The 20,815-nt window shown below is 37.7% G+C and overlaps 1 protein-coding gene across 1 annotated transcript in view; it reads left to right on the top strand.

Moving 5' to 3' along the window:
• The window catches only part of SLC6A3 (solute carrier family 6 member 3), a 581,644-nt gene that overhangs the window by 43,013 nt on the left and 517,816 nt on the right, over positions 1-20,815 (top strand). Inside the window, exon 3 of the mRNA XM_086966890.1 lies at positions 3,753-3,990. Within this exon, the coding sequence (XP_086823016.1) occupies positions 3,753-3,990 (238 nt within the window). The remainder of the gene's footprint in view (positions 1-3,752; positions 3,991-20,815) is intronic.

Genomic DNA, 20,815 nt, shown 5'->3' with positions numbered 1-20,815 from the left:
TCGTTAGGGCTTCAGGACTTGTATTCAGTTGGGTTATTTTCTGAATTAATTCATTACGCTGTTTATTTATTGCTTCCCTTTCTTTCTCTTGTAGTACCTTTTCTGTAGTGATCTCATGTACAATATGTGGAACCAAAGGTGGTTTTAAGAACAGGGCACTAGGGTTAACTCTATTTGTTTCTTCATGATAAGGTGGCAGATTTTTCATTAATAAATCTTCAAAATAATCATCTTCTGAATCTCCACTACTAGTCATTAAATGTCCATCAGGGAAATTACTGATTCACACTCACTTGCCTGGTCATATACTATTATATATTCTTTTCTGGGTTGTACTATGGGTGTGGTCAGAAAGGGAGTTTTAGGACTAGGTTGCTTGTCTCCATATAAGGAAACAACAGGACCTATAGTTACTGGCATCGTTAGGGCTTCAGGACTTGTATTCAGTTGGGTTATTTTCTGAATTAATTCATTACGCTGTTTATTTATTGCTTCCCTTTCTTTCTCTTGTAGTACCTTTTCTGTAGTGATCTCATGTACAATATGTGGAACCAAAGGTGGTTTTAAGAACAGAGCACTAGGGTTAACTCTATTTGTTTCTTCATGATAAGGTGGCGGATTTTTCATTAATAAATCTTCAAAATAATCGTCTTCTGAATCTCCACTACTAATCATTAAATGTTTTGTTTTTCTGTACTTTTATTACCATCCGGTTCTTTTCTGGTCAACACATGATATAATCCTTCCACTAACATGGACTGCCTTCATTGTTTCATCTGCTTATCTTGTGTCTCTTTGGGAATTCTAGGGTAACATTTACTAACATTTCTGTCACACCTAACCATCTCGTTCAAAAGCCTCAGTCTCCCACTCTTCTAAAGCTTCATTCAGCGTTAATCTTGGTCTAGGGTCTTATTCATTCATGTGAGTTAGTAAATTGTGTAATATTCTACCGTTAAATGTACCATATTCTGGTCAAATGCCAATATACCATCATCTTTTGTGTACTCTATCCAGTTCTCTAGCCATGCACAAGTGTGATAACCTCTTTCCATCATCATGTATGATGCGGGCATGATATATGGTATATGGTCTTCCTCTAATATTCTGTTCTTGTGCAAACTGTAATATTTTCTATATGGGCGATTTCCTATAAATGCTGGATCTAGATGCCACATATAATTACCGCTGTCTATTAACACTGAAATTTCAATTACTGCTTTTTCCAATACCAGCGCGTCTCTTATTGTCAGTGACCAATCAACAATTAACTTACAAAATTGCGTTAACCAATGCTTACGCGACTTTCTGTGACATTAGATTCGCTCTTTGCACTCACCCCTCCTACACAGTTTTCCCACGATTACACACCAGCTGTTTCAACCAATCCCAGCACGGCTCAAATGGCATCAGTGCAGAACCGCAACTGACCCCCTCCTTTGCAAGGCAATACAACAATTCAATTTATTTTAATTTTAAATGCACGTTTCATTAATTAACGACATAGAAACATGCGCTACTGTGCCTGATTGACTAAATTTAAAGGAAAGACAATTTCTCCCACAGCGAGTAAAACCCTTCCGTTTACCCTTCACACATTACGAGTAAAACCTCTTCCGCTTAATCTTCATGCAAGCAAAAAGTACCTGCTACTCCTTCAGACTTACCCTTTCTAGGTGATATAAGACCAAAGTTTCACCACCGAACTCCTTTGCTATCAATTACTATCACTTTCACTGAAGAAAAATAATTCCTAACCAGTGCTTTAAGTTCTACCTAACTTTACGCACTTACTTCATCAGGCCAGTAACCTCACTGCAGTGTGGCTTCTATTTACCACCCGCTATTCAATATCCCCGGGGACTTCCAGACAACATGAGACAATACAAAAACAATAGGTTTTGGTCAATACATAAAATAAAATAAAATCAATACACAACTAACTTCCTATCTTAACTAAACCCTAACCATCAATCTGCTACCAAAGAAATACTGATGGCGCGGAATTACCAGCTCAATTTACCATTCTCACCTGGCCCATGAACATTCACACATTGAACCAGTAATGCTGCTTAACTTCCTGCCTATCAGAATTTCTATTCACTTTATGATTTATACCTGTACACCACGACTTACCAAATCCTCGTCACTTGTGCTCTAAGTCCTAAATCTAAGGATCAAGGCGTTAGAATAATAGGTAGAGAACAACATTTACCTTCATAAATAACCACAGACTCAAGGAAGTTTAAAAACACTTTATCTCTGCATTATTTTGTGAGTAAGGTGCCACAGTAGTGAAATTACAGACTTTGCAAGTAAGAAAACAATTATTAAAACAAATTTTGCAGGACTTTAAGAAAATGCCTTTAGACATTGGCACCTGTGAAGGGTGAAAAAGGGAAACGGTACAAGGACATACCACACAGATTATATTTACATAGAATGGTGCGAAGACCAACCCTGGCCATGTGCTGGGACAAGAAAAGGCTCGAGACTAATCAGGTGCTAACAGAACAGGACAGGTGTAAGACAGGACAGGTAACCGCTGCTAAGTGCAACACCAGCGTCACCCCCGTTTCTGTGGCTACACTTGGAGCCCGACTGGGTGGATTGATTCTTCTACCTTCGTAAAACTCCCAATTCTTCTGTCAGAGTGCTCGACCAGCCCTCTGCTCTCCATTCTCCTTCTGCATATGTTGGGTCAGTGACAGGTCTGTGACAAGTCGGACAATCTAACTGACTAAGCCTTCCTTAGTTATACCATTTCAGAGTGTGTACCACCCCCTTAATGTTGCAAATTCTATGTGCTGCCTTCATTTGATTGGTCAGAATGATGAGGAGAGGTCATCACACCATACCACTATGAGATAATTTCGATTCGATATAGATGATCAATATTCCCACCCATAATTTACTTTCCCACGATTTTATTCCACCCAGCAATATTAGTTTCAATTCATATACAATGTATTCAAAATCATTCAGTTTCTTCCTCTCCTGGGGTCACACGGTCAGGTTACCAGGATCATTGCGAGTGAGTCAGGACTTTGGCTGCTTGTCAATGTCAGCGGCTTCAAGGTTTTCTGTGTTCAACTGCGCGGACGCAGCCTTTCAAAATGGAGTTTGCAACACACTTCAGGCCCAAATACGAGCTATTAATGAAGTAGTCAAAGAGAGACACATTAGAATACAAAAATAAATGACCGCACTGTATACCACTTATTTCTACTCTAACCCCATTACTTTATTTTAACTATTGCATTAATAGTTAAGCAGAACATTCAAGTTTTAGTTCGAGCAGGAGCATGTGCATTAGTATGTGAAGCATGAAGCGGCCATCTTGGCACTTGTGCACAGATTCAAAGAGTTCTCACCAAAAGCAAAGATACGTCACACTATGTAGATGTAGCAGACGCATGCGCAGAAAGATTTCCTCATTTTCGGCAGCCATATTAGGACACTCGGGTTTCTGTTAGTAAAAGTACATCAGAGGAGCGTTCCTAATAACATGGAATCAAAGCTACTTTTCAAAACCTGACCTAAAATCCAACTTTGTATCAGAGACCATGTACCAGTCATCATTCCTTTTTGGCCAATTTAACTACACTCATTCATTCTGTCTCTTCATGCACAGACAGACTTGCATGCAAGGAAAAAGAGTGACATCTTTCAAGTGAGAACTCAGCAGCAGATGTCACCTATGCCAAATAATAAGACTGGTTCCAGTCACTCTCTGTTTTCATCTCTTCTAGGTGTGGGCTTTACTGTTATACTCATCTCCCTCTACGTTGGATTCTTCTATAATGTCATCATTGCCTGGGCCCTCCACTACCTCTTCTCTTCATTCACCACAGACCTACCCTGGATTCATTGCAACAATTCCTGGAACAGTCTGAACTGCTCAGAAACGTGGTATTCTAATTGGAGCAGTCTCGACGCGGAAGGCATTGACCACACGTACAAGACTACCCCTGCAGCTGAATACTTTGAGTGAGTAAGCAGTGAGAGGCCTATTCTTAGCTCTGCAGCACAGTAGTAACAGGCCAGTGTTGAGAAAGTGATCTATTTTAGAAACCGAGCAACAGACGGTCGTGGCGGCCATCTTAAACAGCTGAGGCTAGTTTACCGAGGCTAGTTTACCCTATTCTGCTTTTTGTCCCTAAACTGTGTTGAACTTTGAGAATTATATTTTGTTAATTTGTTCTACATTTCTCCTTTTTATGTAGGTACACGTTTTTGTTTTCGTATGAGTAGCATATCTTATGCTTCCAGTTCACCAGCAAACTGCATGAAATATCTTTTAGTATTAATCACAAGTACAAAGCCCACGAAATAGAACTTGAGTGGAAATGCAATTTTATTAATAGTCAAAAAGCATAGATTGACTGCAATTCGTCTTACCATCTCCCAGAGGTAGAATACATTCGTATTGCTTCTGCACATTTTTAGATAAAATCTGTTGAATCAGAGTTGCAGCTTTACTTTCCTGGACACCGAGTGTATCACAATGATGGAAGCTTATAAGTGTTGTGTCGAAAGGATGCTACGCACAACTTTTACTTCATTGTTTTCAATACCATTAGGGCAAATTTGAAAACAAGTTTTAAAACAATGGAATAGGCCTTGGCACACATACACACACAATTATTTTTTTATTAATGTTTTTATTGTAAGCCCATGCCACAGAAATAAAATAAAGTAAATATACTGTTACCTCAACATGCTGGCCAGTGTAGGGTTGTGTGAAATCCACTAAATTTCTTCTTGTTTGATTAAGTGAAATGTACGTGAGAGGCAAAATCTGGCATTTTATTTTATTTTATATAAAATAAATCCATTTTGTGCTAAGAAAAAAAGTGTACATTGCAAATAGTATGAACAACAGTCATTTATGTTCAGTTTGTTTGTGTTGTTCCATATTAGGATTTGTCCTCAAACAACAACCTAATTGCGTAACATGGCGTTATGGTATAATTCTGCGCAATTCATATATGAGTATTGTGACATGCAAGAAATTCTGCAAGATTAGTCGCCATATACTTGCAAGAAAGATTTTTCAATAAAATATTACCATTGCCTTTTACTGCAGTAGAATAGTACTGGTGCTTCCTAGTAAGCAGGACTTTGACTGACACAGAAACCCTTTTAGTATTAATACACATCACAGGAAAATATGATTCATATTGATGGACATAAAGGGTGCTGGAGAATGTTGTTCAGAGAACCATAGAAACCATATCTGTGCTAACAGATATTACAAACCCTATAGTATTCCCAAAGATAGAGCCCCATTTGGAGGATCTATTATGACTAATAAAAAGTATGGTAGAATGCGCCACTGTGGCATGGCAAGGGGAATATGCCATCATGGGAGAAGTTTCTCACAGATTTCACCAGGTTTTGTCATGAACAAGGGAGCCATTCTGGATGATAAATTTAAACCAATGTTTGGTGGGCAACCTTAATTCAGGTGGCTGGGGTTAGTATGGCAGAAGCTGAGCCTCCAAAACGTCAGCCGTTTGATAGCCAGCCTGCCTAACTTTGACTGTAAGCTGTCAGTATCACGTACATTGGAAATTAAGGGAAGAGTAGAATTTTGCAAGATTGATGATTGTGGCTGCGAGTTTATTGCATATAAAAGAAGGTATTCTACTGAAAGATGAGTCATGCAGTAGAAAGAAACACAGGAGTTAGTATGACGACAAATGAGTCTGCAATTTGTGAAGAATTTTTGTAATTCTGATTTTTTTCAAATAATCTCCATTTACTGCAATCGACCAAACTAGTTAAAAAATTAATCTGTTTTAAAAACATTAGAGGAGTAGACATTTTCAAATGTAGATATTTAGTTGGTGCAGCAGTAAACGTTGTTCTGATCAAAAAAACACAGGAAAAGCCAAATGCAAAGCCTAATTTATGTAAATATTCATTTTATCTGTCCTTTTAACTGTTGTTAGTACTCATTCAGCTAGAGTGCTGTAACCAAAATGTTAACAGCGAGTGCTTTCAAACTCAAATAAAATATTTACAATCTTTACACATTATTGTAGTCAACTATCAGGGGCAGGAACCTCTGTCTGGATTGTTCAAACAACTGACAAATGTCCTCAGTGAATGAGGAACGGAAATAATATTCTTCATAAAATCTGTGTGACGAAAATGAAAGGTTATATATGCATTGATCCAAAATAATAAAGTCTGATTTAGAAAAAGAGAGCTAAGACCATAATAGAATACAACTCATAGATAATATATAAACGTCCCTACCTAGAAAATCTCTACATATGTGACTCAGTCGCAATACACAAAAGGCATTCAATATAGTTCACTGTAATTGTCTGTTTAACTTGTTACAAGAATACATTATGGGAGAAAAGGTATAAAGTTCTTCAAGTGCAATACACCACATTTAAAGGATGCATTTGTGCCATTTGCTTAATTTGTGGGACCATAGAAATTAGCACCTCAACAATGCATGGTTGACCTTGCATCTCTGGTATCGGGATATGTCCATGGTATCTCCCCTGTAAGCTCAGTGTCTTTAAATAATGGATATTAACTTTGGTAGCTGAAATTTTGCTTTGCTATGTATTTATAAAAATAGGGATTCCTTTGGATTTTCTTGTTCACGTCCAAATATTTACTTAATATTAATATGTTATCCAAATTCTTTGTTATAAATCAATAAACTCAGTTTCAAAGATCTTATTATCTTTGATGTGTTTTGCGATATCAAACTTACTTCATCACAAGAAATTACTAGTGGAAATCTCTAGTTGCCCATTTCAAAGACAGCACAATGAAGGCATATGTGGGATTATCATTCAACATGTGCATTTAAACCTTCTCTGTAGGGCAACGCTGTGATCCGCTGGACACACTTACCTTTGCATGCTGGTCCTGCACAGAGACACGTCACTCTGAACCTCTCAAACACACCCGACTTCAAGAGTAGAGATGCTGGTAGGATTCAGAGAAAATGGGTGCTGTCTTGAAAGAGGCTTCCTCCAATGGGTGCACTACGCCGCACTGATGAGTGAAATGAGTGAAGACAAGAAGTAATACATGTCCCACAAAGCCACAGGATTCTCACAAGACTTGGAGATGTTGGCAGTCATTTTGAAAGTCGTCATGGTCCATAGCATTCTTTTTAGGCAATTGTGATACACAGTAGATGCAGACAGAATTTGTTCTCAGATTTTCAGAAACTACCGGCTCTGTTATTGCTGCAAGTTGATGAAAGCCTGAACTCAATTCAGAAATGTACTCTAGCACAGCAATTGTGTTTCAGGATATTGACTTTGCCCTTGAGCAGTAGTTTCAGGAGTTATTCATTAAGGGTTATGAGTGCTTATTCTTGTGCTTGTTTGTTTGTAGAACAGGAGCCAAAGAATCCTTATCTTGCACAGAATTGGGAAATATTTCTTAGAGACATATGGTATTAAGACTAATTTTATATCATATTTTATTCATTTCTTTATTACGTTTTCAGCAATATCACAAATGAATTCGATTCCATTGAAAAACAGACCGTACGTCGAATATAACAAGCCACCAGACAAACAGCAAATATGAAATAAATGCCACATGATTCAAACCTCCTAGTACTCATCAGGCCACAACCAATCACACTGGCCTAACCCTTGATTCTGAATATGAGTCTACTCTAATCCCCCACACCAACATCATCAGTGGGATCATCTCGTACGGTATCCTATCCCCCTTCCCCATCCCTCACCCTTGTCTGTCTCAGCCATGCTAGTGAATATGGGCCGCCCCACCACATTCGTCTACTCAATCTTCCCCTACGTACCAGTGTGAGGGGCCCCATGTTGTTATCTTTTGTAAGCAATGCATAATAGCTCAGAGTAGTGGTTCCCAAACTGTGGTCCGCAGACCACAAGTTGTCAGTGACACATTCACAGGGGGTCCGCAGGCAGCAGTTTTAAAAGCACCTCAAATTTCCTTGTATAATCAGCAGTTGTATGGCAACAATAAAAGTGCCAAGATAACTCCAGTGATTAATGCACCTGCTGGAGAGAGGTGGGAGTTTTGTCCAGTGGCAGCTTTGACTCATCTAAGGGGGTGGCAGATGGTTAATATGTATGATGCAAAGAAATTGTACCATGCATTTAAAAAACAAAAAACTGTAAGTATTTTAAGTGCATAGCACAGTGGGTCACTGCTTTTATCACAGAGATTATTTGTCACTGTGTAGTTCATAAATTACAATCGTAATCTACAGAGCTATAAACTGCCACCAAAGAGCTGCATGCAAACTGCATGGTACAAGTTAATAAGTTATATATTTTTTCCAGTCTTTCATTATCCTGATGCTGCTAAAAAAGGTTTGTTTGGTTAGAAATACATTTTTATTATTAAAGTCAATACTAACCACTGTGTTATGGTCTGAATCCTGAGTGTGTGCTTCGCCAGACCAAGCATTCTTAAAAAATGCCTACCAGTATGGATAACATGTAAATCCTACATCTTGCAATTCCCTTTGTCTTGTGTATCATTTTCTATGCAATGATTTACACACATATGAATCATTATCTTTGTATGTGTGTGATGTAAAGTGTTCTGACACCCTACACTGGTATGAGAGGTGCTATAAAACAAATGAAATACATGTGACAGAGGGGCTATGGAGAGATGAGTGGCGCTGTTGTAGGCTGATAGTGAGGGAATAATTGAAGAGCCCCAACAACTATTGCTGTATCCTGGTTTGCAGTAAGGTCAGCATTAACTATGCTTTAAGAGCTAATACAATTCAACATAAAACGACAAATGTGTTGTAGAATGCACCATTTTCCCCAATTTTTTCTTGGGGGAGAGCCCCCCGTAGCCCACTCTGTAGTGGTCAGGCTCACTCGCTGCACTTGGTATGCATTGCACTGGGATTAGTCTGGCAACATTTCTAGGGCTGCTTTGGGTTTTCAGTCTAGCCCTGGCAGGAGCAGGAGCCAAGTACCGTGAAATAAAACAAGCATTGAAAATAGAGTCACCGAGATGCAGCACCAACCTTTTTGATTTTTGCTAATATTTTCAATATAAAGTAATGCAATCTTTAGTAATTTGTGTATTTTTTTGGTGTGCACTCATTTGTGTATTTTTAGCGATTTCCTATTCATCTTTATTCAATTTTGATGAACTTGCTTCTTGCGTCTTGCTAGCCTTCCAGATTGGATTCAATCTGGAAGGCTAGCAAGACGTTCATTTGCTCCTGGTACTCCTTATCCTCAGCTCGTGTTCCAGACTAATAACAAAGTAAGGACACACACCACAATAGAGTGAGAGGAGTAACAAGATAAAGGTTTTTTATTTAAGTTCTTCAAATAAAATAAAGATGAATAGGAAATCGGAAGAAGCCCTGTACTAAGATATCAAACAAACAATAAGCATATCAGAATTGATTGATGATGCAAGTAAGAAATCTGTAAGCTAATGAGATCGCTTGATAAAGACAAACTCATCATTAAGTACTGACCAGTACCTGTCAATTGAGCCTATTGAAGAGAATATTCATTCACTATTGAAGTCAATTGAGAAAGGCTGATATTGTACGAATTCAGATTATTTTAATCTTGAAATCATTGTCCGGAAGAAAGTGACGATCCTTTCTAACACCGAAACGCGCGTCAACAGTTTTTTTCAAATAAATATTGATGATCAATTGTTTTTAATGGATTATGGGTAAAATATTTGGATGTGTATGAAATATTTTGCTGACAAATAAAACAGACAAATAGAACATTCCTTTGAACTTGTAATGTTTTTAACAATGTTTTTAATCATGTGGCACATCATAAAAAACTAATATGTAAATTTGGCAACCTGGCAAGATTAGACCTTGTAAAGGTTTGATCCTAAAAAATTCGTGGTCATCCAGTTTCAGCTAGATAGGCAATAGGGTTTGAAGATACCAATCTTTTCCCTCTATAATAAAAGGAAAAGGGAAGTTTGTTTTTAGTGTAAAGTTCTCCTGGTTCATTCATTTTAGTAATGCATTCCTTGGTTCCTACTGCTTCTTCAGTTAGCAGTCCAAACTCCATCGACCTTATCAATTTTTTCCATCTACACTGACATTTCCTCAGTTTTCAGAGAAGATTCATCACCTTCTCTCTCTAAGGTATGGAAATTGAGAGGCAAATATTATAATCCCAGGGGTGTTTCTCTGACATTGCACTTCCTATTCAGAATTCAGAAATCAAAGCACATTAAAGGTAGAGGCACTAGAGGCATTTTATTTCCTGGTGTAGGTCTAAAAGGTTTGTAGCATCTTCCTGTAAAAGAGGTAAGATGGCAAAATTCCTAAAGATTTTTTTCTTTTGGGGCTCGAAGTATCTACTTTACATAGTCAATGGACAGCAATCTGAACCATTAGAGGGTTCTCTATTTCAGAATTTGATTATTTGGCAGCTCGATTACTTAAGAGCTTCCAGTTATGAAGGCCTATTGTTCACACTCCCATGCCTTCTTAGATTTTGCCTTTGGTACTTAATATTCTACAGGAGGCACCCATTAATTGTCTCTATTCCATTTCCTTTAAGTCTTGACACTTAAGGTTTTGTTCCTGTTGGAGTTCTCTTCAGATCATAAATGAGAGAACTTTGGGGCACTCCTTTCTCGTAAACCTTTTTGTGAGGTTTTTCAAAGAAAAGGTTGTCTTGAGACCTGATCTGATTTTTTACCCACGGTTCAATTTTCATTTCAACTCGCTCAGTATCTGGTTCTTCTTGTCCTTTTCCCCTCTCCTTTTTCTGATCACGAAATCCTGCGGGAATGTTTAGATCTTCAACAGACTCTCTCTATTTCTATTCAAAGAACTTATTTCAGTCTCTTTGTTTGCCACCTTTGGTATAGCCAATAAGAGTCATCATTTATGCACCTCGAGCTTGAGTAGATGGGTTAAGGTGATTATTTCTTTAGGTTATGAAAAAGCGGGGTTCCTTTAGTGTTTGTGATTCAGTATTGTTCAACCAAAGGAATCTCCCACCTCTTGGGCAGCATTTAAAGGAAGCTCATATAAGGATATTTATGCAGCAGCAACTTGTACCTCAACCCATACATCAATTTCGCATTATACATTATAAATGAAGCAAGTAATTTCTTCTTCATTGGTACAGCAGTATTATCATCATTACATTAATGATTATGTAGTTTCACTTGTAATTTAATAAATCTTCACAAAGTGTTGCAAGATCGTATGGGATGTTTTTACTATCAATTTTTACTTAGCTTGGGTATACACTCATTATGTTAGGGGTGGGACAAGGAAGACAGATGATGAAGGTAATGCTCTGATTACTTGCTGGTAATCTTCATTACTCCGAGTCAGAATATTCGCCATCACAATTCTACTCCCCCCCCACTGTGGAGTAAAAAATGATGTAACATTTGCATTTGTATAGGAAAGAAAAAACTGCTTCTTAATAGATGCTAAGAATAAACCAGGTGTGTTCATGAAAGACTCCTGCTTTATCAGTCACAGTACAGGACACAGCATGGTAGCCATATTGGGAGGAGAAAGTATGCTCTTTTGTTGTAAAGGTGAAACCTGTACAAATGGAGGCAGGAGGCTCATTATGTGAGGACCATTATGAGGAAGACTATGGCTCTTTGTATTGAAGATTACTGGTAAATAATTGGAGCATTTACACCCGCCAGTGCAGGAGCTTCTCTCACACTCACCTTGTGTTTTATTTTAATTGATTCCCTTCTTTGTTCCCAACAGTGATGGCCACAATTGTTTAATTTATTGTTTAAATTGTGCATGTGTGCAGTTACCTCATGATTGGTTCTTTGTTATCAGTGGTCCATTGATTGTGAATATTCAGAGATATTGATAGTTGATGCTTGTGCAACAGACAGTGACATTTTGACTTGCAGCTCCAAAACGGCAGACATGGCTTGACCAAATGAAGAAAAAACAGTGATGACCAAAAAAACACATGACATTCAAATGTGCCCACATTTCGTTCAGTGCTTTTGAAGTTATACATGGAAAAGCATTCCTATGGCAAAATGATTTTTTTCATTTTGATCAATTAACACCAAATGTGGCATGCTTAACAGCTGACTTATGAACACAATTCCCCCAAGCTTGATGCAAATGGGTGGAAGGGAGATATTAAGGATGCAAATGTGGAATTTATTTGATATGAAATTAACTACACAGGCACCTCTGCAACACATAGCATATATATATATATTTATATATATATATATATATATATCACCAAAGTTTCTTTGTACAAGGGAGCACATGACCCGACAGGGCAGCCTCAGCAACACGGGAACGAAGTATCCTGCTACATTACAACCAGCACTATTCACAAAATAGCCGAAGCACCGGTAGGATGAAAAGCAGCCATTTATTATGCATTTGGGCGGCAACATTGTGTCATTAGTCTTCATTGGTCTGACGCGTTTCAGCTATGTAGCCTTAATCATAGACCCTCCTTCCGTAGTTGTAAAATACTCACAGTCCCACAATGCATTCTTGCGGTAAGTACCACTACTGGCAAAATGCTTGCTTACACAGATTCAATTGCTTACCGTGATCAAGCAACAGTGGGTTGCGAAACGCGTTGGTGCTATGTGATGCATGCTGCTTCCAAATAAACCGTGACAATTGAGGAAAGAATTTCTGTGGTGAGTGCTGACTTATGCTATCGATTGATAGCTTTTGGTGAATTTAAGAAAGCGGGGCTCTGCTTTGAAGTCAGCACCGGTGGATGAGCGCCGTTGGATTACAGTATTGAGCCATATTTGTGGATATATATATATATATTCACTGAAAAAACCATAGGTTATAGACCATATATAGTTAGGAATTCGCATTTACAAAACCTTATTTTACTCACACAAAACCATTGAAATTCCATATATAGTTAGTTGCACTAACTATATATCGCGCACCCGCAATCCACTGCTGATGATGTCACATATTACATCATTCATGACATGGTCAGTGACATCACTGATGACATCACTGATGACATCTCAAATGACATCACTGATGACATCTCAAATGACATCACTGATGACATCACTGATGACATCTCATTTGACATTACTGATCACATCACTGATGATATCATTCATGTGATAATACGATGAACCTCTTCAGACTCTAATATAACCTTAGATACAATCAGTGTAAACAGACACTCACAGACTGTCACTCATCCATGGAGTTACTCACACACCTAGTCAGTCAATCAAAGAATCAATCACACCTCCATTTCCTCAACTATACAGTTATACAAACTTTACTTATTCAAACATATACTAACACATATTAACTCTCTTATACAATCCCTGATACAAGTTCACAATGATCCATACAGCCACTCACACATTCACTGGCTCTTATGCACAGTTATTTATATATGTCAACTCTCACATGTACTGTGTTTTACATATGTACTTACTTTGACATGTAGCACTGAGATATCCATTCACTCACCAATACACTCATGCACACAGTCAACCGCCCATACAGCTGTTTCCACATGCACTTTTGAAACCATACATCTAGTGAATCAACTGCTCACACATCTATGCACAGAGTCATACACCTCCCAGCCACCCACACACACACTCAGTCTCCCATACAAATACTTGGGCAACCAATCAATAACCCATATAGTTACTCATATAGCTACTTATCAACACATGCAACAGTTTACAGAACAACAGACATAATGATGCACAAATTAAGACAGTTTAGTCACTAACCCATGCACTCAGTGAGACACATTTAATCACTCACTCATACAGTCAGTCATGCACCTACTAAATCCTTCATCCAGACACTTATACATCCACTCATTCTTCAATATGTAAGACATATTTTAACTTTACAGAAACATACAGTCACTGGATGTTGTCATCAGTGATGTCATCAGTGATGTCATTTGAGATGTCATCAGTGATGTCACTGACCATGTCATGAATGATGTAATATGTGACATCATCAGCAGTGGATTGCGGGTGCGCGATATATAGTTAGTGCAACTAACTATATATGGAATTTCAATGGTTTTGTGTGAGTAAAATAAGGTTTTGTAAATGCGAATTCCTAACTATATATGGTCTATAACCTATGGTTTTTTCAGTGAATTTTCAAGGTTTTGTAAATGCTAATTCGTAACTATATATGGTCTATAACCTATGGTTTTTTCAGTGAATTTTCAAGGTTTTGTAAATGCTAATTCCTAACTATATATGGTCTATAGCCTATGGTTTTTTCAGTGAATATATATATATACATACATATATAAACATATATCATCTGTATATCTATATAAATACAAACATAAATGCATGCATACATATACTTATATGCATTTTAGGGTTGTTAGGGCGTTTTCGTGTGTATTATGTTGCTTTTTTAGGGCTTTTGGGTCAATTAAGTAGGGTTCTCGGAGCCTAGGGCTGAGGGGCCGGTTCAGTTTCGTGCGTATTGGTGTTGGCAAGGTTTTGAGGGATTTTGGCGGTTTTTGGTCGAGATTTGGCCGTTTTATGGCTTTTTTTGTGTTTGCGGGGGGCGCGTATTCGGGTTGAAATTCGTCCCCGTTCCAGTGGATGGATTGGGCTGATTTTTGGTGAGATGTTAGGGAATCGCTGGATCTAGTGTCCAGCCAAGTTTGAAGCGGATTGGAGCAGTGGAAGTGCTTTAAAGAGCAATTTTTGTGCGGAGTAGCGAATTGTCATGTTATTCAATGGGAGTTTTTGGTGCGCATGGAGAAGGTGAATTTGGGGTGTTCCAGTTGCGCTAGAGGGACGGGGCTTGGGTGAGCTGTAGGGAGAGTGGATCGGCAGGTGTGCCGAATTTTTGGGATTTGTTGGCCGAAGGGAAGGGTGTGCTTGGGCAAAGTCGATTTGGTGAAAACGGTGCGTTATTTACATGAAAGTTGAAAAAACACTAATAAAAGCAAAGCTAAAAAGCCACCTCATTACAAACAGAATGGCTTTAACTTAAACGAGGGCGAGATCTATTGCATTTTCAATGCTTGTTTACTTTGGTTCCATCAAGAAGGCATTCAGATGTGTCACACATTTGCCATAAATTCTGAATGTTAGCACTCTAGTTGCACATTAGATCACTGTAGTAAAGCTACTGCTCACCAGGGACGTCTGCTGCTGGTATTCAAAGTGCATGTTTCAGTCTGCATGTCAGAATTTTTTTAATGAAATAGAAGAGGATTTGAGAAGTCACTCAAAATGATCCCTAATTTTTCTTTCTGAAGCACTAATCATACTTTCTATGGCAAAATTAACCCCCTCATGTTGTTCCTTTTTAAATTGAGTGTTTTCAGACTAACCACTTCATTCCAATCAAGATGGCTTCTGGTGTGCCATACTTTTGTCATAAGTAAGACTGTTAGCGCTCTAGTTGTTCTTTAGAACACTCTGGGACATTCTGTCATTGGGCTATACTTGGGGTACATCTGGGTGATATTTGGGCTACATTTAGGCTCTTTTGTCTCTGGTGGCCATCTTGCGAGACTATGTCAGAATTTTTTAATGAAATTGAAGAGGGTTTGAGAAGTCACTCAAAATGTGCCCTAATTTTTCTTTCTGCAGCACTAATCATAATTCATATGGCAAAATATACCCCCTCATTTTGTTCCTTTTTAAATTAAATGTTTTAAGAGTTACCACTTTATTCCAATCAAGATGGCTTCAGGTGTGCCATACCTTTGTAATAAGTAGGACTGTTAGCGCTCTAGTTGTTCTTTAGAACACTCTGGGACATTCTGTCATTGGGCTATACTTGGGCTACATCTGGGTGATATTTGGGCTACATTTGGGCTCTTTTGTCTCTGGTGGCCATTTTGGGAGACTGCGTGTCAGAATTTTTTAATGAAATAGAAGAGGATTTGAAAAGTCACTCAAAATGTGCCCTAATTTTTCTTTCTGCAGCACTAATAATACCTTTTATTGCATAATATACCCCCTCATTTTGTTCCTTTTTAAATTAAATGTCTTAAGAGTTACCACTTTATTCCCATCACGATGGCTCCAGGTGTGCTATACCTTTGTAATAAGTAGGACTGTTAGCGCTCTAGTTGTTCTTTAGAACACTCTGGGACATTCTGTCATTGGGCTATACTTGGGCTACATCTGGGTGATATTTGGGCTACATTTGGGCTCTTTTGTCTCTGGTGGCCATTTTGGGAGACTGCATGTCAGAATGTTTTAATGAAATAGAAAAGGATTTGAGAAGTCACTCAAAATGTGCCCTAATTTTTCATTCTGCAGCACTAATCATACTTTCTATGGCAAAATATACCCCCTCATGTTGTTTCTTTTTAAATTAAATGTTTTAAGAGTTACCACTTTATTCCAATCAAGATGGCTTCAGGTGTGCCATACCTTTGTAATAAGTAGGACTGTTAGCGCTCTAGTTGTTCTTTAGAACACTCTGGGACATTCTGTCATTGGGCTATACTTGGGCTACATCTGGGTGATATTTGGGCTACATTTGGGCTCTTTTGTCTCTGGTGGCCATTTTGGGAGACTGCATGTCAGAATGTTTTAATGAAATAGAAAAGGATTTGAGAAGTCACTCAAAATGTGCCCTAATTTTTCATTCTGCAGCACTAATCATACTTTCTATGGCAAAATATACCCCCTCATGTTGTTTCTTTTTAAATTAAATGTTTTAAGAGTTACCACTTTATTCCAATCAAGATGGCTTCAGGTGTGCCATACCTTTGTAATAAGTAGGACTGTTAGCGCTCTAGTTGTTCTTTAGAACACTCTAGGAGGCTGCAGTAGAACACAAAGGAATCAACTGACAGTCTCTGTCCTTGTTGGATGTACATGTTTTACTGAGAATGTCAGACTTCATTTTCACATGACTGAGAAAGATAATGTGAATTTACAGAAAATATGCTTTCAGTTTAGCTTATAGATCCCCTTCCAAACCACTGTGGGAAAATCATGAGATATTAGTTTTCTTTCAAACAATATTCATGATATCACAGCAGAAGGTTTTTTCACATGGTAAAATCACCTTAGAACCCACCACAATTCCTAAAACGAGTATGGTACCATCAACAAATGATTTATAATGTAACTAAAGTCCTAAAACCCTCTATTAACTACAATGCTTTTTAATGAGGTGCTATCATGTATATTGGTCCCAAGATGGCTGCCAACACTTCTTGGATGAAGTGCTGACAGCCAATCAGATCAGATGTGTGGTTAGGCTCCGCCCAGATATATATATTTTTTTGAACCTAAATTACTCAAAATCCACTGGAGCACATATATTGAGACCTAGCAAAGGCACATCAGGCTAACAGTCCCTACAATTTTGCCAAGTTTCGTGCAAATCCATTCAGCCGTTCGAGCTAAAAGTGAGGCCAACCGCCCTATGGAAATTAACATGGGAAAAATGCGTTTTGGGACCCCCCTTTTTTCTCGGCCCCCCCTTGATGAAACCCGCCCAAATTCTCAGGGGCTGCTCAGAAACAAAATGTTCCATTTTCCTGAAAATTTCAGCCAATTGCGTCCACAAACGCCAAAGTTATTAGACATAGAATTTTCAAAAATCCCATAGAGAAAAAATCCTAACTATATATACCTACTGGCGACCGCCAGTAGGTAATATATATATATATATATATATATATATATATATATATATATATATATATATATATATATATATATATATATATATATATATATATATTACCTACTGGCGGTCGCCAGTAGGTATATATAGTTAGGATTTTTTTCCTATGGGATTTCTGAAAATTCTATGTTGAATAACTTTGGTGTTTGTGGACGGAATTGGCTGAAATTTTCAGGAAAATGGCACATTTTGTTTCTGAGCAGAAAATTTGGGGGGGTTACATCAAGGGGGGCCGAGAAAAAAGGGGGGTCCCAAAACGCGTTTTTCCCATTCATTTTTCCATAGGGCGGTTGGAATCACTTTTAGCTCGAACGGCTGAATGGATTTACATGAAACTTGGCAAAATTGTAGATTTGGTTTGCCCGACGTGCCTTTGCTATGTCTCAATATATGTGCTCCAGTGGATTTTGAGAAATTAACATTTTAAAAAACAGATATATCTGTGACAGCGTCCCGGTTAGCGCCCCGGTTCGCGTACCTGACGCGTAACGGAACTTCGCGAGGAGAAGCGGATTGGCTCCACGGTGATTGTCAACATTCTAAACAGTCCGGAGCGGCCGCCATCTTGTGTCTCTGTAGGATCGAGACACAAGAGGTGGAAAAAACAAAGTGGGAAATGAGCATAAGGGGACAGAGTACATCCTCCCTGACCCCCTAGGTTTGATGAGGGGGCTTTAAAAGGGCCCCGTGGGTCAAAAAAAAAAAGTTAATATCGTTTTTTTGCGGGGGGAGCGCTCGGTACGTGCACCGGGAAGCGGTCCGGGAAGCGTAATATTGGGAAAATGGGATGAAAGAATGTTCAAATATTGTATGTTTATTGATTGTTCTTTTTTTTTTTATTATTTTTTTTTTATTTAAGTACCAAGATGTAGGTACCAATGGAGAGTCTAAAAATAAAAATACACCGTTTTCTTTGTAAATATCTTGCATGTTGTTTCAGAAGTTATTGAGGTATATGGAATTCATAGCGTAGTCTGTCAGGAAAGCAGAAACACCATGGAGGCAGGAGATGATAAAGAGATGTTAAATACACTTTGGAGATAATATAGTGGAAGAAAGGAAGTAAATATGAGCAAACTTACTATGTAACAAAAAAAAGTTGCACAGTATATTTAAAGTCTGATTTTACATTATAATCAATTTGCTACTAGTTTACAAAATACATATAAAAATGAATAATGTCTCAAACAATTTTTGAATTATTAAATAAAAATGTATTTTTCTGATTCGTTTTCAAAATTAAAAAGAACTTCTAATAATTCATTGTCAGATTTTTTTTCATTTTCAATTAGGAAATCTACTGATTCGACACTTTGCAGAAGTTCAAAGTCCCGTGATTCATCATAGAATTCAGAGTCGATTTCTGTATCTGTGTTGCTTCTTGCAACAATTTCCAAGTTAGTTTTGTTCTCTCCTTCCATTTTTGTGCTGTAAAACAAATTTTTTTAAAATATATCAGTACAGATAGGGCACTGTTGGGTTTAAGTACAGACAGGTAGTTTGTTTTTTTAAACAGTGATTTTATCTTTGGGCAGTGTATGGTATCAGACTGGAAGTAGAAATATAAAAAAATGTATGTGATAAAGCCTAAGTTAATTCTTAATTATACAAGACAAGCCTAACTCCATCCATAACTAAAACAGAGAAGTCTATCTTATTCTATAACTATTACAGAGGGATAGTATATAACTATCAGAAAATGTTTTCCTAAATAACTTAAAGTGCAGAACATACTTCAGTTTTTAAGATATCATCTTACCAATCAAAAAGAAGTTTAAGTTCTCAGTTGAAATGCACTTGATATGTACTTCAGGAAGTAGTAGTCAAAATGGCTGTGTTTATCTCTCTTTCTTTATATATATTCAGGTACATAACCAATCAAATGTCATAAAATAATAGAAGATATTGAAAGTAGCATTTTGATTGGTTGTCAATTCTAACACTTCATAAGTGTTTTTGTTAGGTAATTTACCTCAGGATATTTAGTCAGGCTTACAGCATACTTTTCTCAATGGAATTCCATCAAATTTGGGTAAATGGTAGGGACTGCTATGTAGTAGGCCCTATTCTATATTTGATGAAAGTGTCTGTAGTAGTTTTTCTGTAAATTACTTTCCCACCTTTTTTTATCGAGCGCTTACCGGTGCGCTCCCCGGTACGCGAACCGGCAGCGTTACGGGAGTCCTCCATTTTGTGTATCAGTAGAATTGAGACATAAGATGGAGGACAAACAATGTACGGAATGGGTAGAAGGGGGCACGGTAGACACTTTGTGACCCTCTAGGTTTTCTGAGGGGGGATTAGGACGCTGATATATGCAAAAATAAAAAAATTAAATTTTTGGAAATTTCACGGGGGGAGCGCCCGGTACGCGCACCGGTAAGCTAACCGGGGAGCGTATTTTGGTGAAGAAAAAAAAATTAGAAAAAGATAAACATTTTGAATGATCAGAGGTAGGGTAGCTCTGAAAAGAACTATTGTGTTCTGTGGCTAATTTAGGTACCTACAAGTAGGTTCCAATGCACACTTTTAAATAGAGGACGAATATTCTATTCCCTTCATCGGAAAAGTGCACACCATCTCTTCTGTAGATGTGTTGAATGTTGGAACGTAAGTTATTGTTGTATATTAAACCCATTCCATAGTCTCTTATGTAAGCAGAAACAGATTTATTCACATGTTTCTGTGCTTTCTCAAATTGTGGAAAAAATTGATTTGACCACTTACATTTTTGTCTTTGACATATATTGGAATATACCAAGGCAGTTTGGGGAAAAAGTGTCATTTAAAAGAAGAATACATTTTACAGCTTTTGATATTTTCTATTAAAAACCCATTGAAATTGACTGAAAAAACCATAGGTTATAGACCATATATAGTTAGGAATTAGCATTTACAAAACCTTGAAAATTCACTGAAAAAACCATAGATTATAGACCATATATAGTTAGGGACTAGCATTTACAAAACCTTATTTTACTCGCACAAAACCATTGGAATTCGCATATATAGTTAGTTGCACTAACTATATATCGCGCACCCGCAATCCACTGCTGATGATGTCACATATTACATCATTCATGACATGGTCAGTGACATCACTGATGACATCACTGATGACACCATCCAGTGACTGTATGTTTCTGTAAAGTTAAA

Source organism: Lissotriton vulgaris, chromosome 4_1 (assembly GCF_964263255.1).
Source record: "Lissotriton vulgaris chromosome 4_1, aLisVul1.2, whole genome shotgun sequence".
In the NCBI taxonomy this organism is placed as follows: Eukaryota; Metazoa; Chordata; class Amphibia; order Caudata; family Salamandridae; genus Lissotriton; species Lissotriton vulgaris.
This window is presented reverse-complemented; position numbering and strand designations above follow the sequence as displayed.